Source organism: Somniosus microcephalus, chromosome 11, assembly GCF_052327205.1.
Source record: "Somniosus microcephalus isolate GS21.2 chromosome 11, FLI_Smic_1.0, whole genome shotgun sequence".
Taxonomy (NCBI): Eukaryota; Metazoa; Chordata; class Chondrichthyes; order Squaliformes; family Somniosidae; genus Somniosus; species Somniosus microcephalus.
Genome location: NC_140997.1, coordinates 230,178,636 through 230,204,117, shown reverse-complemented (window position 1 = coordinate 230,204,117; position 25,482 = coordinate 230,178,636). Strand labels below are relative to the sequence as shown.

Sequence of the window (25,482 nt, the reverse complement as noted above, 5' to 3'; positions counted from 1 at the left end):
TAGCTCTCCCGCTCTTTTTCCTCCCGTCCTGTGCAGCAGAACCGCCCATGGTGCCAGGAAGTTGGCTGCTGCTGCCTTCCCCCAACAATATCCAAAGCGGTATATCTGTTTGAGAGGGGGATGGCCACAGAGGACCCCTGCACTACCTGCCTGTGCCTACTACTCTGCCTGGTGGTCACCCATTCCCTTCCTGCCTTTGCAGCCTTTACCTGTGGTGTGACCAACTCCCTAAATGTGCTATCCACAATGTCCTCAGCATCGCGAATGCTCAAGTATGTATCCATTCGCAGCTCCAGCGCTGCAATGCGGTCTGCCAGTAGCTGCAGCTGGATACACTTCCTGCACACATGGTCGTCAGGGACACTGTCCCTGATTTCCCACATGGTGCAGGAGGAGCATGCCACTGGGCCGAGCTGTGCTGCCATGACTTACCCTTTAATTAATTGAAATTAAATCAAATCCATACCACTAATTACACTACAAATAAATGATCTACTCAAGGGCCCTTGTTTACTAGCACTCCCCGCTACACAATAGAGACCCTAGAAACTATAAACCACAAAAATTAAGTTTGGAAAAAAGCGAGGAAGAGAAACACTCACCAACCAATCACTTACCTGCTTTCTGGTGACATCACACATCGATTACTTTTTACTTCTCTCCACGCTCCTTAAATCTTCGGTCTCTGCGCTCAGTCTCCACCCAGGGCCGCTCTCGCCGCTGCCGCTGGTGAGTCTGGGCCTCTCTATCTCTCTCCCCGCTCCTTAAATTCTTAGTCTCCACGCTCAGTCTCCACCCAGGGCTGCTCTCGCTGCTGCCGCCGATGAGTCTGGGCCACTCTTTTTCTCCCCGCTCCTTACATCCTCGGTCTCTGCGCTCATTGGGTCGGCCATTTAGGTAAGAGATGAGGAGAAATTGAGGGTTGTGAATCTTTGGAATTCTCTACCCCAGAGGGCTGTGGCTGCTCAGTCGTTGAGTATATTCAAGACGTAGCTCGATAGATTTTTGGACTCCAGGGGAATCAAGGGATATGGGGATCGGGCGGGAAAGTGGAACTGAGGTCAAAGATCAGCCATGATCTTATTGAATGGCGGAGCAGACTCGAGGGGCCGAATGGCCTACTCCTGCTCCTATTTCTTTTGATCTGATCTTGGGCAACACGCAAGGTTTATGGGGGGCGTTGGTAGTGGATTTACTCCTCACTTCCAACAGTACAGAACTCCCTCAGTTCTGCCCTGGAGTCCCTGCCCAGATTAAGTCCTACAGTGGGGCTCGAACCCATGACCTTCCGACTGAGGCGAAATGCTAGCAATGGAGCTGAGCGATGAGGCATCTAATGGTATTTATTGTATAACTTTTTTTCAATTAAAGATATCGTTCTTTATCAAAATATGCACACAGAACATTCCCATTGAAACCCGTACAGGTTACATGATGCAGGCAGCCCCGCTGAAGGGTTCCATGATGGAGGAAGCATTTCTGGGGGGCGGAGAGGGAGAAACAGGATTAGGGGGACTCGTCTAACTAGAAAGGAAGGGCAGAGAAGTACTTCCGATCTGGGATTCAGCCACCAATGAGACAACACTGCCAAGATCTGCTCTTTCCAAACCAAAACAAACCAAACGTAGTATTTACAGTATACAACTGGGTCATTTAGCCCAACTGGTCCGTGCCGGTGTTTGTGCTCCACACGAGTCTCCTCCCACCTTGCTTCATCTCACTCTGTCAACATAAACCTTCTATGCCTGTCCCCCTCATGTATTTATCCGGCTTCCCCTTAAATGTATCTGTACTATTCACCTCAACCACTCCCTGTGGTAGCGAGTTCCACATTCTAACCACTCTCCAAAGAAGTTTCTCCTGAATTCCCTATTGGATTTATCTATTGTATTTATGGCCCTTAGTTTTGGTCTCCCTCACAAGTGGAAACATTTTCTCTACGTCAACCCTGTCAAACCCCTTTTATAATTTAGAACCTAATATAAGAACATAAGAGGTCAGGAGCGGGTCATTCGGCCCCTCGAGCCTGCTCCGCCATTCAATAAGATCATGGCTGATCTGATCTTGGCCTCAACTCCACTTCCCTGCCCGCTCCTCATAACCCTTGACTCCCTTATCGTTCAAAAATCTGTATCTCCACCTTAAATATATTCAATGACCCAGCCTCCACAGCTCTCTGGGGAAGAGAATTCCAAAGATTCACGACCCTCTGAGAGAAGAAATTCCTCCTCATTTCCAATTTAAATGGGTGCCCCCTTATTCTGAAATTATGCCCCCTAGTTCGAGACTCCCCCAGGAGAGGAAACATCCTCTCTGCATCTACCCTGTCGAGCCCCTTCAGAATCTTATATGTTTCAATAAGATCCCCTCTCATTCTTCTAAACTCCAATGAGTATAGGCCCAACCTGCTCAACCTTTCTTCATAAGACAACCCCTTCATCTCCGGAATCAACCTCGTGAACCTTCTCTGAACTGCCTCCAATGCAAGTATTTTAAAGACCTCTTATCAGTTTACCTCTCGGCCTTCTCGTTTCTAGAGAAAAGAGCCCCAGCCTGTTCTGTCTTTCCTGATAAGTATAACCTCTCAGTTCTGGTATCATCCTTGTAAGTCTTTTTTGCACCTTCTCCAGTGCCTCTATATCCTTTTCTGTAATTTGGAGACCAGAACTGTGCACGTTACTCCAAGTGTGGTCTAACCAAGGTTCAGTACAAGTTTAACTTAACTTCTCCAGAACTGTGCACAGTACTCTGGATTCATTTACTGCTGGTTTTACCTTGTGTAACAGTCTTTTCTTGCCTCCTGTTGCAGCTGTGTGGACATCACCACGTTCCTCTATTTCAGTCTATTTGCTCCGCTGATGTATGTAACATTCCTGAAGGGTTTCTTTGGGTAAGTCACCAGTATTTGTAACTCTACCTCCTAAGCACTGTTCAATTTCCAAAGTAAAATTATCGCTTCCATTTATGGTTTCTGTGCCACGAACCGAGACACTAAACGATTGGAAAGGAAAGTGCCTTTCATGACCTCAGGACGTCCCAAAATGCTTTACAGCCAATGAAGTACTTTTTGAAGTGGAGTCACTGTTGTAATGTAGGAAACGCGGCAGCCAATTTGTGCACAGCAAGCTCCTACAAACAGCAATGTGATAATGACCAGATAATCTGTTTTAGTGATGTTGTTTGAGGGATAAATATTGGTCCCAGGACACCGGGGAGAACTCCCCTGTTCTTTTTCAAAATAGTGCCTGCTGGATCTTTTACATCCACCTGAGAGAGCAGACGGGGCTTCGGTTTAACATCTCATCCGAAAGACGGCACCTCTGACAGTGCAGCACTCCCCCAGCACTGCACTGGGAGTGTCAGTCTAGATATTGTGCTCGAGTCTCTGGAGCGGGGCTTGAACCCACAACCTGCTGACTCAGAGGGCGAGAGTGCTACCCACTGAGCCACTGGCTGAGCCAGGGGTTGGAAGAACTTGCCCAGGTACGGCGTAGGCTGAGTCGCAAGCCTTGCTTCTCCAACCCAGTCCGTCCACGAGCCTCGTTGTTTCACCAGGCAATCGAGCGAGTAGAGAAACACTGCCTCCAATCTCTCTTATGCTACCTGACGTAATAAAACTCACTACACACTTGATTAAAGCCTTGCTTTATGCTCAAACCAACTTGTTTCAAAACATGGAGGTCTAGTTGTACTTTACTAGTTCCTTGTCTTACAAAATGTCCCTGGACAAGCTGGGGCCCACGCCCGAGTATTTATACTCCTTGGACGGTGCCACCAGCTGGCTGTCCAGCGTTATTTCACGAGTAGTTTCTTGAATGATGAGATTTATAACACTACCTGTGGATTTTTTTGACGGTCTTTTGATGTCTGTTCATTCCCCACCAGGTCCGAGCCCAAGATCCTCTTCTCCTACAAGTCTCAGATTGACGAACCAGACGACACTGACGTGCACCTGCCCCAGACCCACTCTGTCGCCAAGAAGGAGGCACTGGAGCCCGGCCCCTACTCCAACACGCAGATCGACGGCTCGGCCTCCTACCTGGACGACTTGACGGTCGGCAGCATCAACAGCATCGACAGTGACCGCTGGAAAATAATGAACGCTTGATAAGAGTCGGAGGGGGTGGGGGGGGGTGCTGCGGGCGGGTGGGGGACGCGGATGGGGAGGGGGGGCAGTGGGAACCTGCCACATCTCTCCTCGCGTCGCCTCATCCGACATCCTGAGATTTCAGTCATGGAATGTACCGATTTATGGGATTTTATAAATCCTCCCGTTTTGAATACACTTGCCATTCTGCGGACTTCAGATCTGTGTTTCCCCCCCTTTGGCGGATTTTATTTTCCTTCTATGCCACCCCTCCTTTTAAAATAAATAAATAAAATAATAACCCCAACTTTGGAAGATTCCGCACAGCAATCTGAGCCCCAGTGGCATAAAGTTGAGTTTCTTTTTGTCTGTGTGCGTTTTAAATATTATTGTCTTGCCAAAAAGTTCCGAGCTGGAGGCTTTTCCCCCCCCCCGTCCCTCCTCCCCTTTTTTTGAAGTTGCTTCGAAACAAATTAAATTAATAAGAAGTATTAAAAAAAACACAGGGAAAGTTTGAAACTCTGCCCCACCACCCCCTCCTCAGTGTTTGCTCTTGCTCTCTTTTACTGTACTGCCTTGTCCCCATTCAGCAGTTAAGCTTTCATATTGATTCTTTGGGCGGGAGGGGGGCGTGAAGCGAGAGAGAGAGAGGAGAGAGAGTCTGTCTGCCGCAGTATTAATTAAGACGATTCTCTTCATTGCGAACGGCTGCTGCTTGGCGGAGTCATGGTTGGGGAATTTTCCAGCCTGTTGGTGCTCGTGGCACTCTGCCCTCTAGCCGTAGGTCGATCTTGAGGAACCCCCCGGGCCCCCCACTCCCCGGGTGCTGTTTATTGAAGGATCGAGGGTGTTTAATAAAAATTTTATTTTTAATTTTTTTTGTCTTTGACTTTGTTGATGCATAAATACTTTCAATTTGAGAACCATTGTAAATGTTTTGTACAGTGTTTGTGTTTATTACTGAATGTTTGTTCTTAATTCGACAGAGCGACTCCCCGTACAAGTAGAATTCGACAGAGGGACTCCCCGTACAGGTAGAATTCGACAGGGCGACTCCCCCATACAGGTAGAATTCGACAGGGCGACTCCCCCATACAGGTAGAATTCGACAGAGGGACTCCCCGTACAGGTAGAATTCGACAGGGCGACTCCCCCATACAGGTAGAATTCGACAGGGCGACTCCCCGTACAGGTAGAATTCGACAGGGCGACTCCCCCATACAGGTAGAATTCGACAGGGCGACTCCCCGTACAGGTAGAATTCGACAGGGCGACTCCCCCATACAGGTAGAATTCGACAGAGGGACTCCCCCATACAGGTAGAATTCGACAGAGGGACTCCCCCATACAGGTAGAATTCGACAGAGGGACTCCCCGTACAGGTAGAATTCGACAGGGCGACTCCCCCATACAGGTAGAATTCGACAGGGCGACTCCCCGTACAGGTAGAATTCGACAGGGCGACTCCCCCATACAGGTAGAATTCGACAGAGCGACTCCCCGTACAGGTAGAATTCGACAGGGCGACTCCCCCATACAGGTAGAATTCGACAGAAGGACTCCCCGTACAGGTAGAATTCGACAGGGCGACTCCCCGTACAGGTAGAATTCGACAGGGCGACTCCCCGTACAGGTAGAATTCGACAGGGCGACTCCCCCATACAGGTAGAATTCGACAGAGGGACTCCCCGTACAGGTAGAATTCGACAGAGGGACTCCCCGTACAGGTAGAATTCGACAGGGCGACTCCCCGTACAAGTAGAATTCGACAGGGCGACTCCCCGTACAGGTAGAATTCGACAGGGCGACTCCCCCGTACAGGTAGAATTCGACAGGGCGACTCCCCGTACAGGTAGAATTCGACAGGGCGACTCCCCCGTACAGGTAGAATTCGACAGGGCGACTCCCCGTACAGGTAAAATTCGACAGAGGGACTCCCCGTACAGGTAGAATTCGACAGGGCGACTCCCCGTACAGGTAGAATTCGACAGGGCGACTCCCCCGTACAGGTAGAATTCGACAGGGCGACTCCCCGTACAGGTAGAATTCGACAGAGGGACTCCCCGTACAGGTAGAATTCGACAGGGCGACTCCCCGTACAGGTAGAATTCGACAGGGCGACTCCCCCGTACAGGTAGAATTCGACAGGGCGACTCCCCGTACAGGTAGAATTCGACAGGGGGACTCCCCGTACAGGTAGAATTCGACAGGGCGACTCCCCCGTACAGGTAGAATTCGACAGGGCGACTCCCCGTACAGGTAGAATTCGACAGGGCGACTCCCCCATACAGGTAGAATTCGACAGAGGGACTCCCCGTACAGGTAGAATTCGACAGAGGGACTCCCCGTACAGGTAGAATTCGACAGGGCGACTCCCCCGTACAGGTAGAATTCGACAGGGCGACTCCCCGTACAGGTAGAATTCGACAGAGGGACTCCCCGTACAGGTAGAATTCGACAGGGCGACTCCCCCGTACAGGTAGAATTCGACAGGGCGACTCCCCGTACAGGTAGAATTCGACAGGGCGACTCCCCCATACAGGTAGAATTCGACAGAGGGACTCCCCGTACAGGTAGAATTCGACAGAGGGACTCCCCGTACAGGTAGAATTCGACAGGGCGACTCCCCCGTACAGGTAGAATTCGACAGGGCGACTCCCCGTACAGGTAGAATTCGACAGGGCGACTCCCCCATACAGGTAGAATTCGACAGAAGGACTCCCCGTACAGGTAGAATTCGACAGAGCGACTCCCCCATACAGGTAGAATTCGACAGGGCGACTCCCCGTACAGGTAGAATTCGACAGGGCGACTCCCCCGTACAGGTAGAATTCGACAGGGCGACTCCCCCGTACAGGTAGAATTCGACAGAGCGACTCCCCGTACAGGTAGAATTCGACAGGGCGACTCCCCCATACAGGTAGAATTCGACAGGGCGACTTCCCCCGTACAGGTAGAATTCGACAGGGCGACTCCCCGTACAGGTAGAATTCGACAGAGGGACTCCCCGTACAGGTAGAATTCGACAGAGGGACTCCCCGTACAAGTAGAATTCGACAGAGGGACTCCCCGTACAGGTAGAATTCGACAGAGGGACTCCCCGTACAGGTAGAATTCGACAGAGGGACTCCCCGTACAGGTAGAATTCGACAGAGGGACTCCCCGTACAGGTAGAATTCGACAGGGCGACTCCCCGTACAGGTAGAATTCGACAGGGCGACTCCCCGTACAGGTAGAATTCGACAGGGCGACTCCCCCATACAGGTAGAATTCGACAGAAGGACTCCCCGTACAGGTAGAATTCGACAGAGGGACTCCCCGTACAGGTAGAATTCGACAGAGGGACTCCCCGTACAGGTAGAATTCGACAGAGGGACTCCCCGTACAGGTAGAATTCGACAGAGGGACTCCCCGTACAGGTAGAATTCGACAGAGGGACTCCCCGTACAGGTAGAATTCGACAGAGGGACTCCCCGTACAGGTAGAATTCGACAGGGCGACTCCCCGTACAGGTAGAATTCGACAGGGCGACTCCCCGTACAAGTAGAATTCGACAGGGCGACTCCCCGTACAAGTAGAATTCGACAGGGCGACTCCCCCTACAAGTAGAATTCGACAGAGGGACTCTGTTACTGTGAACAAAGCCTACCCAGTCAGGCCGCCCATGCAGTCGGGACACTGCGTCTGGACCTCCACTGCATGTATTCCCTGAGGAATTAATTCTCTGGGCTCTGCGATGGAGCGACTCAAACAAGGGTTGTGGGGGGGGGGGGGGACGTCTGACGCTGACTCATCTATTCCGCCCTACCTCCTCCGGCTCCCAACTTCATGGAAGTGTTGGGGGGTGGGGGGGATCACATAGAAACAGAGAAGATCGGAGCAGGAGTAGGCCATTCGGCCCCTCGAGCCTGCTCCGCCATTCAATGTGATCATGGTTGATCATCCAAATTCAGTACCCGGTCCCTGCCTTCTCCCCATATCCCTTGATCCCTTTAGCCTTAAGAAATATATCCAACTCCTTCTTGAATATATTTAATGAATTGGCCTCTACTGCCTTCTGTGGTAGAGAATTCCACAGGTTCACCACGCGCTGGGTGAAGAAATTCCTCCTCATTTCTGTGCTAAATGGCTTACCCCTTATCTTTAGACTGTGACCCCTGGTTCTGGACTCCCCGACCATCGGGAACATCCTTCCTGCATCTAGTCTGTCTAGTCCTGTTAGAATTTTATAAGTTTCAATGAGATCCCCTCTCATTCTTCTAAACTCCAGCGAGTACAAGCCCAATCGACCCAATCTCTCCTCATACGTCATTCCTGCCATCCCAGGTATCAGTGTGGTGAATTTTCGCTGCACTCCCTCCATGGCAAGAACATCCTTCCTCAGATAAGGCGACCAAATCTGCACACAATACTCAAGATGTGCAGCGCCCCTGCCCCGGAACCTCACCCGAGTGTCCAGTCTCCCCGCCGCCTCCCAGCAGAGGAAATAGTTTCTCTCTATCCACCCTCTCGACTCTTTAAATCATCTTCAAACACCTTAGTTAGATCACCTCATAAATTCATTTCCTCAAATTAATGCCAGCCTCAGTAACAGACCTGCTACCCACTGGTACTTTATCCGAGTGTCACACAGCACGACTTTTGGAGGAACAGGCTCGATAATGAGCTTTTCACAGTTTAAGGGACATTGTAAAAAAAACTAACATTTAGTCTACAACAGACCCAGACATGTTTTTATTATTCATATACACAGGTGGGCGTCGCCGGCGATGCCAGCATTTAGTGCCCGTCCCTAATTTCCCTCGAAGGTGGTGGTGAGCCGTCTTCTTGAATAAGTGGCATTTCAGAGGGCAGTTAAGAGTCAACCACATTGCTGTAGGTCTGGAGTCACATGTAGGCCAGACCGGGTAAGGACAGTAGATTTCCTTCCTGGACATCAGTGAACCAGATGGGTTTTTACAAACCATGGGTTTCATGGACACCATTACTGATACTAGCTTTTTTTATTCTAGATTTATTTAATTAACTAAATATAAATTCCCCAGCTGCCGTGGTGGGATTTGAACTCGTGTCTCTGGATCATTAGTCCAGGCCTCTGGATTACTCGTCCAGTAACATAACCACTATGCTACCCTATCCCAACGAGGTGAGCAAAGCCCCCCAGGGGTGGAGAGCTTTGGAAAGCACAGGTCCAAAGTCACCCGTTCCTCCCGAGCTCGCTGCACTTAGCAAACATCATGGGGGGTGATTTTGCCAATGGGGATGTGATGGACGCGGGACTGCTGCTTGTCAGGTTTTAGTCCCGCCTCCAATGACATTGGGCCAACCCACGCTATTTTCCCTTGATTGACCTTGTTAAGCCCGCCCAACGGGTTTAGCAGGCCAATTCAGGGAAAGCTGGTGACCGAGCACGTCAGCTTATGAGGTTTCATCTGTCAAATTTTTGACAGATGAATTGTCATCGTTTGACAGCTTTGAGAAGCTGTCAAACACTGACATTCTCTGTTCTTTGGTAAGTTCTTGTACTCAAGACTCATCAAACCTATTTCCGGAGCAGAAAGCAGATGGTTGTTGAATCGGAGAATACAGCAGCCATTCTGTCATCTCTGCCGCGGAGGTCCGAGACTCTCCGGTTCCCCAACGATTGAAGCCTGCAGGAAGAAACAAAGGTAAGGAAACTTTTTCTAACACTTTTCACTCACCTCACACACTTACCGCTCCACACTTGCACCCATCACTCACCTCCACAGCGGACCTCTCGACCCCTCTCACCCCTGCAGACCCACTGCTCGCCTCGCTGACCCTGGCGGGGTCGGGTACCCGCCTCCCGGGAAGGTGGCACGGGGGCGGGATGGGCACCTGCCCCCAGATTCTGCCATTTTTCCCAGCAGTTCCGCCTCCCCAGGGCTGGCAAAATCGCCCCCCATGTCTCAATTTACTCATATACTGTGTCCCAAAGGCTCCTGCATAGAAACATATAAGATAGGAGCAGGAGTCGGCCATTCGGCCCCTCGAGCCTGTTCCGCCATTTAATGAGATCATGGCTGATCATCCAAATTCAGTACCCTGTCCCTGCTTTCTCCCCATATCCCTTGATCCCTTTAACCTGAAGAAATATATCTAACTCCTTGAATATATTTAATAAGTTGGCCTCAACTGCCTTGTGTGGTAGAGAATTCCACAGGTTCACCACTCTCTGGGTGAAGAAATTCCTCCTCATCTCAGTCCTAAATGGCTTACCCCTTATCCTTAGACTGTGACCCCTGGTTCTGGACTCCCCCGCCATCGGGAACATCCTGCATCTAGTCTGTCGAGTCCTGTTAGAATTTTATAAGTTTCAATGAGATCCCCTCTCATTCTTCTAAACTCCAGTGAGTATAAGCCTAATCGACCCAATCTCTCCTCGTACGTCATTCCTGCCATCCCAGGTATCAGTCTGGTGAATCTTCGCTGCACTCCCTCCATGGCAAGAACATCCTTCCTCAGATAAGGCGACCAAAACTGCACACACTACTCCAGGTGCGGTCTCACCAAGGCCCTGTACAACTGCAGCAAGACATCCTTGCTCCTGTACTCAAACCCTCTCGCTATGAAGGCTAACATACCATTTGCCGCCTGCTGCACCTGCATGCTTACCTTCAGTGACTGGTGCACAAGGACACCTAGGTCTCGTTGCACTTCCCTTTCTCCCAATCTATTGCCATTCAGATAATAATCTGCCTTCCTGTTTTTGCCACCAAAGTGGATAACCTCGCACTTATCCACGTTATATTGCATCTGCCAGGCCATATGTAGGACTTATTTCCTTTGCTTATTGAGGGTCACATGCCACTGTACTGAAATCCTCTTGACCTAAGTTGTGGTTTTACATAAAATAATGGCCAAAATTAAATTTCCCTGCTCCATTTAATATCGTCGTCTACTCTTCAGTCAAAGTTGCTTCATTCCAATGACCTGCATTTATACTTTATGTAAGCACCAAGGTGCCACTTTGCTGTGCTGCTCACATCGCTTAACTCAAATGATTTGAAGTTTTTTTCTAATCAGGAGTAGACTGTGAAACTCTGGGTGGGTTCCCCTCCATTCACTTTATAAAGACTGACGAGTCATAAGTTTTTCTAATCTGTCCCGAACTTTGTCTGCACCATTCCCGAGACTCTGGGTGTTTCCTTTCTTTGTGCACTGAATGTGGTGCCCAGATACAGGTTCACCAGAGAGAGCACTGTACCGGGTCAGCCCAGCTCCCCACGCACCCCCCCCCCCCCCAAATCAGACATGTACTCTGCTGATGTGACGACACGGCCTTGGCATTCTACCTGCTCGGTTATTTGCTGCACTGCGCTGTCTGGACGTGGTCAGTGTGGAGTCTGCTCTCCCAGATCCTTTTCCGGGCAACTCTTTTATAGAATTCATTAAGTCTGTCCCCGCTTTCTCTTCCAGTGTACAACTTCAGGACGTCCCAAAGCGCTTTTCAGTCAATTAAGTACTTTTTGAAATGCAGTTATTGTTGTAATGTGGGAAACGCAGCAGACAATTTGCACACAGCAAAAACAGCAATGTGATATTGACAAATAATCTTTTTTTAGTGGTGTTAGTTGAGGGATAAATATTGACCAGGACACCGGGGATAACTCCCCTGCTCTTCTTCGAAATAGTGGCCGTGGGATCTTTTACGTCCACTCCAGGGACTTGAGCACACAAAGCTAGGCTGACGCTCCAGGGGAGCGCTGCACTGTCAGAGGTGCCGTCTTTCAGATGAGACGTTAAACTGAGGCCCCCGTCTGCTCTCTCAGGTGGACGTAAAAGATTCCATGGCACTATTTCGAAGAAGAGCAGGTGAGTTCTCCCCGGTGTCCTGGCCAATATTTATCCCTCAACATAACAAGAACAGATTATCTGGTCATTATCACATTGCTGTTTGTGGGGGCTTGCTGTGTGCAAATTGGCTGGCGTGTTTCCTACATTACAACAGTGACTACACTTCAAAAGTACTTCATTGGCTGTAAAGCGCTTTAGGACGTCCGGTGGTCGTGAAAGGCGCTATAGAAATCCAAGTCTTTCTTTCTTAGAATAACAGATGAGAGCATAAATCTAAATTTCACTTTATAAAAAAAAAAAGTAACAATTGCCCAACGCAGATGCTCCCTCTAGCTCAGCAGATAAGTTCACTGTCCAGTGGTGGCACTGAGCACTGCAAACACGGAGTGGGTTATTGTTTGGCTTTTGCGGAGTTAGCACAGCTTAGTCGAGAATGCTATAATTAGCATCAGTTGGGGTAGGCAAGGGGCAAAAGCAGCCACAGTTACTGCTACTGATTGTCAGCCACTGACACTCTGCTTTAAAGTGAGTGTGTACGTGCTTGTTTGTGTCCCGTGTTTTGTGTGTGCTTGTGTCCGTGTTTGTGTGCTTGTGTCTGTTCTGTGTGCGCGTGCTTGTGCCCGTGTTGTATGTGTGCTTGTGCCCGTGTTGTATGTGTGTGCATGCTTGTGCCCGTGTTGTGCGTGTCTGTTGCGTGTGCTTGTATCCATGTTGTGTGTATATATGTGCGTGCTTGTGCCCGTGCTGTGTGCATGCTTGTATCCGTGTTGTATATGTGTGCGTGCTTGTGCACGGGTGTATGTGTAAGTGTACGTGAGTGCTTGTGTACGTGTTTACATATGTAAGTGTGTGCTTGTGTCCATGTATACATGTGTGCGGGTGTGAATGTGTGTGTCTGTGGGGGCACGTGTCTGTGTACACATATGCGTACATGTGTTGTGTGAGGATAGGATCAGACATGGCTTTGATTCCCGCACTGTCTAACAGTGTGGTGTTGTTCACTGCCTGAAATCTCACATGATGAATGGCCGTTTGTGAGAGATAGTGGAGGGTGCCCAGAGGTTGCGAAACTGTACCCCAGACCGAGTCAGTACCTTCAGGGGAGGAGGAGAGAAGAGTGGCAACCCACTCCCCCCTCTTGCCCTGAAAGTGTCTCAAGCCCTTGATTTTTGTACTGACTGCATGTTTCAGGCCCTTAATTAACATTGCGTTTTAACAACTGAATAAATGTTAAAGAATCCCATGGCATTATTTGAAGAAGAGCAGGCGAGTTTCTCCTGGTTCCCTGGCCAGCATTGCTCTCTCAACCAACACCACCAAATAAAAATTAGCTGATTGTTGATCACATTGTCACGTGTGGGATCTTGCTGTGTGTAACATGGCTGCTGTGTTTTCCTACATATCAAGAACCCAAGCATTTCAAAGTAATTCATTGTATGTGAAGTGCTTGGAGACACAGGTTGTTTATTTTCTAAAAGGGACTCGCTCATAACGGCACAGAAGGAGGCCATTCGGCCCATCCAGTCCGTGCCGGCTCTCTGTAGAGCAATCCAGTCAGTCCCATTCCCCCGCTCTATCCCTGGAGTCCTGCAAGTTTATTTCCCTCAAGTGCCTATCCAGTCTCCCCTTGAAAACATCGCGTGTCTCCGCTTCCACCACTTCCGTCGGCAGCGAGTTCCAGGTCCTCGCCACTCGCTGTGTAAAAAAGCTTTTCCTCACATCCCCCTGTATCTCTTGCCCAGAACCTTAAATCTGTGTCCCTTCGTCCTTGTACCATCATCATCTCCCAGGTTTCTTAAGAACTTGCATTTATATGGCACCTTACACATAATCTACAGCAACAAGTTACATTTATATAGCGCCTTTAATGTAGTAAAACATCCCAAGGTGCTTCACGGGAGCGATTATCGAACAAAATTTGACACCGAGCCACATAAGGAGATATTAGGACAGGTGACCAAAAGCTTGGTCAAAGAGGTATGTTTTAAGGAGCATCTTAAAGGAGGAGGGAGAGCAATGTTCCCATTTTTTTGGGTGGGGGGGGGGTGCGCAGTCCCTTTAAGGGGCTGCACAGCACAGTCACAGTTTTGCGTATGTCTATGTGCGAAACTTAACATTGAAAAAGCTGGTCCCGGGCTCTCTGACCACGCAGCTTATAGGGAGCGTTGGTGGAGCGGTTTAGGGAGGGAATTCCACAGCTTCGGGCCCAGGCACGGCCACCAATGGTGGGATGAAGAAAATTGGGGATACGCAAGAGGCCCGAACTGGAGGAACTCTGAGATCTCGGAGGATTGTGGGGCTGGAGGAGGTTACAGAGATAGGAAGGGGCGAGGCCATGGAGGGTGAAGTAAGAAAACTACTACACACTTGGTCTAAGCGTTAAAGCTTTAATCAACTGTTTTACAACATGGAGGTCCAGTTGTGTCCTTCACTAGTTCCTGTTAAGGAATGTCCTGAGCAAGCTGGGCCCGTGCCCGAGTATTTATACTCTCCCTGGACAGCGCCACCAGCAGGCCGCCCAGTATTATTTCATAAGTCATTTCCACATGAATGACAAGATTCATGTCAGAGGGATTTGAACAGAAATGTTAAAATTGAGGCGTTGCTGGACCAGGAGCCACTGTAGGTTAGCGAGCACGGGGTGATGGCAGAGGTTTGCATGAGCTCAAGTTTATGGAGGGTGGAATCTAGGCCCGAACAGTTAACCCAGCTTTTGTCTTTTTAGATGTTGATATACCTGCTGTTTAGTATTTTATTGTCGAGCTGCAGGGGTCTCTGGTACTTGTCTTCTAGATTTGACTATTCCAACGCACTCCTGGCTGGCCTACGTTCCACCCTACGTAAACTTGAGGTCATCCAAGACTCTGCTGCCCGTGTCCTAACTCGCACGAAGTCCCGTTCACCCATCACCCCCTGTGCTCACTGCCCCGTGTCCTAACTCACACCCAGTCCCGTTCACCCATCACCCCCTGTGCTCACTGCCCCGTGTCCTAACTCACACCCAGCCCCTTCACCCATCACCCCCTGTGCTCACTGACCTACATTGGCTCCCAGTTAAGCAATGCCTCGATTTCAAAATTCTCATCCTTGTTTTCAAATCCCTCCATAGCCCTCGCCCCTCCCTATCTCTGTAATCTCCTCCAGCCCCAGAACCCCCCCCCCCCCCCGAGATCTCTGCACTCCTCCAATTCTGCCCTATTGCACATCCCCTGATTTATAATCGCTCCACCATTGGTGGCCATGCCTTCTGTTGCCTGGGCCCTAAGCTCTGGAATTCCCTCCCTAAACCTCTCCGCCTCGCTACCTCTCCTCCTTTAATACGCTCCTTAAAACCGACCTCTTTGACCAAGCTTTTGGTCACCTGCTCTAATTTCTCCTTATGTGGCTCGGTGTCAAATTTTGTTTTATAACACTCCTGTGAAGCATCTTGGGCCGTTTTACTACGTTAAAGGCGCTTTGTAGATACAAGTTGTTGTTGTTGAGACCTGCAGTACCACCAAGCTCCAGCTGAGTGCGCTGAGGAGTAGCGACTGTTCCTAGGGGTAAGCAGCGCCACTAGAAGGAATTATGTGGTAGTGCAACCTTACCAAGCAAGAGAGATTATTAAAAAATATATCTGGAAATAGTGCACAGTTCCTTGTCTTTCAGTTCTAGTGCAGATATGGGCAATGTGCGATGAACACCAGTCCTTGGAGATATTGCAACAGCCACCTTTTCAGCTGGTGACCCTAACCAGTGCTTTACAGAGGATGGAGGCCTACTTCCGCCGATGGTGACTTTGGCCAAACCCGCAAAAGACCGTCACCTCGACATTCCACCTCAACACCCATCAAGCAAACCAAGCTTTGAAAGTCTCCTCCTGCGGCGCAGAGGTAAACCATGCCAAAAAAAACCTCGTATTTAGGAGTCACGCTTGATAGCACTCTATCACATAGACATCTCCAGAACCTTGGGAAGAAACTAAAGAGTGGGGTCAACTTGATCCAGAAACTGGCCGGATCCACCTGGGGAGCAGATGCTCAAACCCTCGCCCTGGTGTACTCTACAGTGGAGTACTGCTCTCCGGTGTGGCTATCGAGCCCGCATGTCAAATCCGTTGATGTTCAGCTGAATTCTACCATGCGAATTATCACCGGTACGCTTTTATCGACACCAACACCATGGCTGCCTGTGCTTGCAAACATCGCACCACCACACACACGCCGCGAATATGCAGTCTCCAGAGAATACAACCACGACACCAGCAAAGCCATGCCGATCCAGCCCGACTTGAACAACCTGCCCCCGACCTGTCTCAAATCTAGAAGGCCATTTTGGACTGTCGCTGCAGCCCTTCAGCGATCACCCCTCAGCCTTGATGACCGATGGCGAAATGCTTGGAAGGACTGCGACATACGGAATGGATTCCGTATAGAGGACCCCACAGTACAACCTGAAGGATCAAACCTTCCTCACAAACAGTGGACAACCATCAACCGCCTCCGAACGGGCCATGGTAGATGCTGCCGCCTTCTCTATAGATGGAAGATTAAAGCATCCCCATCATGCGAATGTGGAGCTCCCGATCAGACCCTGGAGCATATCATTGAGCACTGCCCTCAGAGGAAATTCACAGGCAGCCTACAAGATATCCAGGCTGTTACACCGGAAGCTTTGGCCTGGGTATCTGACTGAGATGTTGACATTTGATTTGCTTTGCTACTACAAAGAAGAAGTAGCCGGCAGTGAGAAAAGCTATCAGAATCTGTAAAATTACCAGCATAAGTGATATTCTGTCTGTAAAGGTCAAGCTTTATTTCACAACAACATCTTGTATTTATATAGCGCCTTTAACACAGTAAAACCTCCCAGGGCGCTTCACAGGAGCGTTATCAGACAAAATTTGACACCGAGCCACATAACGAGATATTAAGACAGGTGACCAAAAGCTTGACCAAAGAGGTAGGTTTTAAGGAGCGTCTTGAAGGAGGAGAGAGAGAGAGGCGGAGAGGTTTAGGGAGGGAATTGGGCTCGGCTGCGATGACTGCTGTTGCCCAATAGCCCACTGGCACTGTCTCGGTAGGCCCGTGAGAAATGCCTGCTTGGGATGGGGTACCGGAGTGCTGCCGCTGTCTCTGGAACCTGTAGCCCAGCCAGCGGCAGTCAATGTCTTCAGGAGTGGACAGGAGAAAATGGAGGAGGGAGGCAGTGGAGGGAAGAAATCCAACTTGCGACTCACTTTTGTTTTCCAGTGACGGGAAGCTGAATTTGGGGTCTCTCACAGAAAGAAAGACTTGCATTTATATAGCACCTTTCAGGACGTCCCAAAGTGCTTTACGGCCAATGAAGTACTTTTTGAAGTGGAGTCACTGTTGTAATGTAGAAAACGCGGCAGCCAATTTGTGCACAGCAAGCCCCCACAAACAGCAATGTGATAATGACCAGATAATCTGTTTTTAGTGATGTTGATTGAGGGATAAATATTGGCCCAGGACACCGGGGAGAATTCCCCTGCTCTTCTTTGAAATTGTAAGGATAAAGGGGTAAGCCGTTTAGGACTGAGATGAGGAGGAATTTCTTCACCCAAAGAGTGGTGAACCTGTGGAATTCTCTATCACAGAAGCCAGTTGAGGCCAATTCATTAAATATATTCAAGAAGGAGTTGGATATATTTCTTAAGGCTAAAGGGGTCAAGGGATATGGGGAGAAGGAAGGGACAGGGTACTGAATTTGGATGATCAGCCATGATCGCATTGAATGGTGGAGCAGGCTCGAGGGGCCGAATGGCCTACTCCTGCTCCTATCTTCTATGTTTCTATATCACAGAGAATCACAGAGACGCCACAGTGCAGATAGAGGCCATTTCGGCCCATCGAGCCTGCACCGACACACATCCCACCCTATCCCCGTAACCCCACGTATTTAATCCCCCTAACACTAAGGGTCAATTTATGATAGCCAATCAACCTAACCCGCACATCTTTGGACTGTGGGAGGAAACCGGAGCACCCGGAGGAAACCCACGCAAACACGGGGAGAATGTGCAAACTCCACACAGACAGTCGCCCGAGGCCGGATTCGAACCCGGGTCCCTGGCGCTGTGAGGCAACAGTGCTAACCACTATGCCACCGTGCTGCCCTGTGCCATGGGATCTTTTCCGTCCACCTGAGAGGGCAGACAGAGCCTTGGTTCAACATCTCATCCGAAAGACGGCACCTCTGACAGTGCAGCGCTCCCTCAGTACTGCACTGGAGTGTCAGCCTAGATTGTGGGCTCAAATCCCTAAAGTGGGACTTAAACCCACAACCTTCTGACTCAGAGGCGAGAGAGAGAGTGCTGCACACTGAGCCCCTGGCTGACACCACAGAGAAGAATGTCTCAGTGCACCTTACAAAGGGGGGAGAGGAAGGCACCAAACAAGGGTGGCATCACGGTGGCATAGTGGTTAGCACTGTTGCCTCACAGCGCCAGGGACCCGGGTTCGAATCCGGCCTCGGGTGACTGTGTGGAGTTTGCACATTCTCCCCGTGTTTGCATGGGTTTCCTCCGGGTGCTCCGGTTTCCTCCCACAGTCCAAAGATGTGCGGGTTAGGTTGATTGGCTATGATAAATTGACCCTTAGTGTTAGGGGGATTAAATACGTGGGGTTACGGGGATCGGGTGGGATATGTGTCGGTGCAGGCTCGATGGGCCGAAATGGCCTCTATCTGCACTGTGGGGTTTCTGTGAAGGGACAGAAAGGATTCAGGGAGTGAGAGAGGGCAAACTAAAGGCACAGAAATAAAACGGCAATGATGTTGCAGACTGAGACAGGACTCACTGCGAGTATTCTCGGGGAGAATCTAATGGCAGCGTCTGGCTCAGAGTCCTGCTGCACCATCAATGATGTTACCAGAGAGATTCCGTGCCAATATGGAAACAATTTACCATCCCCAAATATCACGCATTTTGCTTATTTTAGCTCGGTGCAATCCTGAACACGCCACAGGGCACCAGGAATATCGACGCTGTCCTGGAAAGGTCACTGGGGCTGTTGCTAAATGTCACTTGCAATAAGAATTATGTAGAAAAGTAGCGCAGGGAGGCGGGCGGGTGGGGGGGGAGCGGTTTAGTGAATTAGAAACGGAAAATGCTGCACTCCACTTGGGAATTGGGCAGACAGGTGGCGGATGACATTTAGTCTAGAGAAATGCCAAGTGCTTCACACGGGGACAATAAAACTCCAAGGATTACTTAAAACGCAAAGAAAATACTGGTCCTGAATTTAACCGCAATAAAACTACGCACCTACCTGGTGGTCCCGGATCCATAGGAGCAGGAGTAGGCCATTCAGCCCCTTGAGCCTCCTCTGCCATTTAATGAGATCATGGCTGATCATCCAAATTCAGTACCCTGTCCCTGCCTTCTCCCCATATCCCTTTAGCCTTAAGAAATATATCTAACTCCTTCTTGAATATATTTAATGTAAGTTGGCCTCAACTGCCTTCTGTGGTAGAGAATTCCACAGGTTCACCACTCTCTGGGTGAAGAAATTCCTCCTCATCTCTGTCCTAAATGGCTTACCCCTTCTCCTTAGACTGTGACCCCTGGTTCTGGACTCCCCGCCATCGGGAACATCCTTCCTGCATTTAGTCTGTCCAGTCCTGTCAGAATTTTATAAGTTTCAATGAGATCCCTCTCATTCTTCTAAACTCTAGCGAATATAAGCCTAATCAACCCAATCTCTCCTCATATGTCATTCCTGCCATCCCAGGTATCAGACTGGTGAATCTTCGCTGCACTCCCTCCATGGCAAGAACATCCTTCCTCAGATAAGGCGACCAAAACTGCACACAATTCTCAAGGTGTGGTCTCACCAAGGCCCTGTTACAACTGTAAGCAAGACATCCCTTGCTCCTGTACTTGAATCCTCTCGCTATGAAGGCCAACATACCATTTGCCTTCTTAACCGCCTGCTGCACCTGCATGCTTACCTCAGCGACTGGTGCACAAGGACACCCGGGTCTCGTTGCGCTTCCCCTTTTCCCAATCTATTGTCGTTCAGATAATAATCCGCCTTCCTGTTTTTGCACCAAAGTGGATAACCTCGCCATTTATCCACATTATACTGCATCTGCCATGCTTCTGCCCAATCACCAACCTGTCCAAATCATACTGGAGTTTTCTCGGCATCCTCCTCACAGCACACACACCCACCCAGCTTTGTGTCGTCTGCAAACTTGGAGATATTACAATCTAGTTCCCTCGTCTAGATCATTAATATATATTGTGACTAGCTGGGGTCCTAGCACCGATCCTGTGGTACCCCATTAGTCACTGCCTGCCACTCGGAAAAAGATCTGTTTATTCCAACTCTTTGCTTCCTGTCTCGCCAACTAGTTCCCTATTCAAGTCAATACCTTGCCCCCAATCCCATGTGCTTTAAACTTTGCACGTTAATCTCTTATGGGGACCTTATCGAAAGTGTTCTGAAAGTCCAAATACACCACATCCACTGGTTCTCCCATATCTATTCTACCAGTTACATGGTGGTCTCGGACCCATGGAGACTCACGCTCCTGGGCCTGTGGGTGTATGCCCGCGTAAAGGCCCACATGTCCCAGGGCGCAGGCGTCTCCGGGATCACGTGAGCCGGCCCAACCGATCAGAAAGGGGGATTCCCATTATGGTTATGGGGATTCCATTTACGTACGGAGTCCCCATAAGCTCAATAGGAATCCCCCAAAAACACATGTACACAACACTGAAATAAAAAAATTACATTTAAAATGAATTAAAATACAATTTCATTAAACAATTAAAACAAAAATATAATTTAAAAAAAAATTAAACATTATCAAGGGGCCAAAAATAACACAAACTTATTTTACAGGTTTTTGAATGTTTATTTAATATTTATTTTCACTTTTATCGCTGGTCACCTTATCTGTGGAAGGATGTTCTTGCTATGGAGAGAGTGCAGCGAAGATTCACCAGACTGATACCTGGGATGGCAGGAATGACGTATGAGGAGAGATTGGGTCGATTAGGCTTATATTTTGCTAGAGTTTAGAAGAATGAGAGGGGATCTCATTGAAACTTATAAAATTCTAACAGGACTAGACAGACTAGATGCAGGAAGGATGTTCCCGATGGCGGGGGAGTCCAGAACCTGGGGTCACAGTCTAAGGAGAAGGGGTAAGCCATTTAGGACAGAGATGAGGAGGAATTCTTCACCCAGAGAGTGGTGAACCTATGGATTTCTCTACCACACAAGGCAGTTGAGGCCAATTCATTAAATATGTTCAAGAAGGAGTTGGATATATTTCTTAAGGCTAAGGATCAAGGGATATGGCGAGAAAGCAGGGATAGGGTACTGAATTTGGATGATCAGCCATGATCTCATTAAATGGCGGAACAGGCTCGAGGGGCCGAATGGCCTACTCCTGCCTCCTATCTTCTATGTATGGTTAAAAAAAAAAAGGCCGTATGTCTGCTTTTACCAGGCATAAGAGTTTCTTGACATTCGCTGGGCAAGAGTTGGGAGGATCTGTCAAGAAGATTCTTGAGGTCGGTTTAAGGAGCGTCCCAGAGGAGGAGAGAGAGGTAGAGGGATGGAAAGGTTTAGGGAGGGAATTCCAGAGCTTGGGCCAGCTGAAGACACGGCCGCCAATGGTGGAGCGATTTAAATCAAGGATGTGCAAGAGGCCAGAGTTTGAGGAGCGCCGAGATCTCGGAGGGGTTGGAGGAGGTGAGCCCCTTTGTGTAAGGTGCTGTATAAGTTGTTGTTCCCTCCTTGTATTAGTTGGAAGTCAGTTTTCCCCTTACTCCAGTCCAACCAATTGTGACCTTCCTCCAGTGCTGTAAGTAGGAACATTTCAACGAGGTTTTTTTTTATTGGTGGTGAGCTGCAATAGCAGTTTGGTGCATATCCATGTGGCTTACTAGGCCAGTTCAGAGGAGCAGTTAAGAGTCAACCACATTGTTGTGGGTCTGGAGTCACATATAGGCCAGACCGGGTAAGGACAGCAGATTTCCTTCCCTAAAGGACATCAGTGAACCAGATGGGTTTTTCCAACAATCCGATAGTTTTGTGGTCACCATTACTGATACTAGCTTTTTAATCCAGATTTATTTAATTAATTGAATTTGCCCCGGTGGAATTTGAACTCGTGTCTCTGGATCATGAGTCCAGACCTCCCTCTCCATCCCTCCTCCCTCACCCCTCTCCTCCCCCGCGGCCCTCCCTCACCCTCAGGCCCTGCAGCACCGTCACTCGCTCCTGCTGATCTTTTGCCGAAGGAGATGTGCCGGGTGCTGCCATTCGCCCCCATTGTCCCCGGTAAATTCAATCAGTTAAAAATATTATTTTAACGCCAAATTTAATTTTTGTCCCTCCGCCTCTTGACAACCACCGCAGAGATTACTAGTCCAGCAACATAATCACGAGGTACTAGAAAGGCTGGCTATACCTAAAGTAGATAAGTCACCAGGACCGGAGGGGATGCATCCAAGGATGCTGAAGGAAGTCATAGAGTCATAACGGCACAGAAGGAGGCCATTCAGCCCATCCAGTCCGTGCTGGCTCTCTGTAGAGCAAATCCAGTCAGTCCCATTCCCCCCGCTCTATCCCCGTAGCCCGAGCCCTGCAAGTTTATTTCCCTCCAGTGCCTATCCAGTCTCTCCTTGAAATCATCGAGTGTCTCCGCTTCCACCACTTCCGTCGGCAGCGAGTTCCAGGTCATCACCACTCGCTGCGTAAGAAAGTTTTTCCTCACATCTCCCCGTGTATCTCTTGTCCAAAATCTTAAATCTGTGTCCCCTAGCCCTTGTACCATCAACTAGTGGGAACTGCCTTTTCCCGTCTAGCCTATCCAAACCCGTCATAATCTTGTACACCTCGATCAAATCACCCCTCAACCTCCTTTTGCTCTAATGAAAACAAATCCAGCTTCTCCAACCTGTCCTTGTAGCTAAGATCCCCCATCCCCAGAACCATTCTGGTAAATCTCCTCTGCACCCTCTCAAGGGCCTTCACAGAACTGGACGCAATACTCCAGTTGTGGCCTAACCAGCGCTTTATAAAGGTTCAGCATAACTTCTCCAATTTTGTACTCCATACCTCTATTTATGAAGCCCAAGATCCCATATGCTTTTTTAACCACTCTCTCAATATATTCTGCCACCTTCAGGGACCTATGCACATTAACTCCCAGGTCCCTGTCCCTGCACACTCTTTAAAACTGTGCCATTAAGTGTATATTGCCTCTCCCTGTTCCTTCTGCCAAGATGCATCACCTCACACTTCTCTGTATTAAATTCCATCTGCCCATTCTGCTAGCCTTTCTATGTCCTGTTGCAGTCGATTAGTATCATCCTCACTGTTTGCCACACCCCCAAGTTTGGTGTCATCAGTAAATTTAGAAATTCTACTTTGTATTCCAATATCCAGGTCACCTTCCCTCTTTCCTCCCCCTCTCCATCCATCTCCATTCATTCTATGATTTGATTCTATGCTACTGATCCCAGACTGTGGGTCCCTCTACCCTGCTGCACTACAGCGCCACGTGTGGTGGGACAGGGGAAGCACAGCAGCAAGAGTGGAGGGAACTACAGCTCCCACAAACCCTCGCGGCGCGCATGCGCTTCTCTTCGCCGACTGCAGCTCCGCCCACCCGGCTTCATGGACGAATCCGATTGGTCGCTATGGGCAGCCGCCTCCTGGACCAACCGCGTGGGAGGACACTGCGGTGGTTGTCAAGAGGCGGAGGGACGAAAATTAAATTCGGCGTTAAAATAATATTTTTAACTGATTGAATTTACCGGGGACAATGGGGGCGAATGGCAGCACCCGGCGCGTCTCCTTCGGCAAAGATCAGCAGGAGCGAGTGACGGTGCTGCAGGGCCTGAGGGTGAGGGAGAGCCGCAGAGGGGGGAGGAGGGATGGAGAGGGCGGGTGAGGGAGGGGGGATGGAGAGGGCGGAGAGGGCGGAGGAGGGATGGAGAGGGCGGGTGAGGGAGGAGGGATGGAGAGGGCGGGAGAGGGCGGGTGAGGGAGGAGGTATGGAGAGGGCGGGTGAGGGGGGATGGAGAGGGCGGGAGAGGGCGGGTGAGGGAGGGGGGATGGAGAGGGCGGGTGAGGGAGGGGGGATGGAGAGGGCGGGTGAGGGATGGAGAGGGTGGAGGGGGGAGGGATGGAGAGGACGGGTGAGGGAGGAGGGCGGGTGAGGGAGGAGGGATGGAGAGGGCGGGTGAGGGAGGAGGGATGGAGAGGGCGGGAGAGGGATGGAGAGGGCGGGTGAGGGAGGAGGTATGGAGAGGGCGGGTGAGGGGGGATGGAGAGGGCGGGTGAGGGGGGATGGAGAGGGCGGGTGAGGGAGGAGGTATGGAGAGGGCGGGTGAGGGGGGATGGAGAGGGCGGGTGAGGGAGGAGGGATGGAGAGGGCGGGTGAGGGAGGAGGGATGGAGAGGGCGGGTGAGGGAGGAGGGATGGAGAGGGCGGGTGAGGGGGGATGGAGAGGGAGGCGGGATGGAGAGGGCGGGTGAGGGAGGAGGGATGGAGAGGGTGGGTGAGGGGATGGAGAGGGCGGGTGAAGGAGAGGGGTGAGAGGAGGGATGGAGAGGAAGGGATAGAGAGGGTGGGTGAGGGAGGGTTGGATAGGGGAGAGGATGGGTGAGCGAGGGATGGATAGGGGAGAGAGAAGGAGCAGGGGAGAGGGAGGGAGGAGAGAGAAGGAGCAGGAGAGAGTGCGGGAGGAGGGAGAGGAAGGTGAGAGGGGAAGAGAGAGAGCTGGAAGATGAGGGAGAAGGGGAAATGGAGGAATGGAAGGCGAGAGAGGGTGGAAGAGAGGGGGAGGGATGGAGAGGGAAGATGGAAGGTGAGGGGGGTGGAGCGAGGGAGGGGGATGAGAGAGGGAGGGGGACGAGAGAGGGAGGAGGAGGGGAGGGGGACGAGAGAGGGAAGGGGAGGGGGACGAGAGAGGGAAGGGGAGGGGGACGAGAGAGGGAGGGGGAGGGGAGGGGGACGAGGGAGGGGGAGGGGAGGGGGACGAGAGAGGGAGGGGGAGGGGAGGGGGACGAGAGAGGGAGGGGGGGAGGGGAGGAGGAGGAGGACGAGAGGGGGAGGGGAGGGGGACGAGAGGGGAGGGGGACGAGGGGGAGAGGGGGACGAGAGAGGGAGGGGGGGAGGGGGACGAGAGGGAGGGGGAGGGTGACGAGAGAGAGGGGGAGGGGGAGGGGGACGAGAGAGAGGGGGAGGGGGACGAGGGAGGGAGGGGGAGGGGGACGAGAGGGGGAGGGGGACGAGAGAGGGAGGAAAGGGGAGGAGGGAGAGGGGGGGAGGAGAGGGGGGAGAGGGGGGGAGGGGGAGGAGAGAGGGAACGGGAGGGAGGGAGGGGAGGGGGAGGAGAGAGGGAAGGGGAGGGGGAGGAGAGAGAGGGTGGGAGGAGAGAGGAGGGGGAGGGGAGAGGGAGGGGAGGAGAGAGGGAGGGGAGGGGGAGGAGAGAGGGGAGGGGAGGAGAGGAGGAGAGGGGGAGGGGGAGGGGAGGAGAGAGGGAGGGGAGAGGGGAGAAGAGAGGGAGGAGAGAGGGAGGGGAGGGAGAGTGGGGGAGGAGAGAGG

General features: G+C 50.7%; 2 protein-coding genes across 6 annotated transcripts in view; both read left to right on the top strand.

Moving 5' to 3' along the window:
- The window catches only part of tpra1 (transmembrane protein, adipocyte asscociated 1), a 57,836-nt gene extending 53,708 nt beyond the window's left edge, over positions 1-4,128 (top strand). For all 3 annotated transcript variants that reach the window (XM_086002088.1, XM_086002090.1, XM_086002089.1), the window contains exons 10-11: positions 2,810-2,890; positions 3,886-4,128. In XM_086002088.1, the coding sequence (XP_085858214.1) occupies positions 2,810-2,890; positions 3,886-4,108 (304 nt within the window). In that variant the 3' untranslated portion in view covers positions 4,109-4,128. The remainder of the gene's footprint in view (positions 1-2,809; positions 2,891-3,885) is intronic.
- Positions 4,129-23,580: 19,452 nt separating this feature from the next.
- LOC147111319 (MICOS complex subunit mic25-like) overlaps positions 23,581-25,482 on the top strand; it is a 411,496-nt gene continuing 409,594 nt past the window's right edge. Inside the window, exon 1 of one of the 3 annotated variants that reach the window (XM_086002085.1) lies at positions 23,581-23,776. In XM_086002085.1, coding sequence (XP_085858211.1) covers positions 23,696-23,776 — 81 coding nt within the window. In that variant the 5' untranslated portion in view covers positions 23,581-23,695. The remainder of the gene's footprint in view (positions 23,777-25,482) is intronic. The other 2 variants (XM_086002087.1, XM_086002084.1) reach the window with 2 other exon arrangements.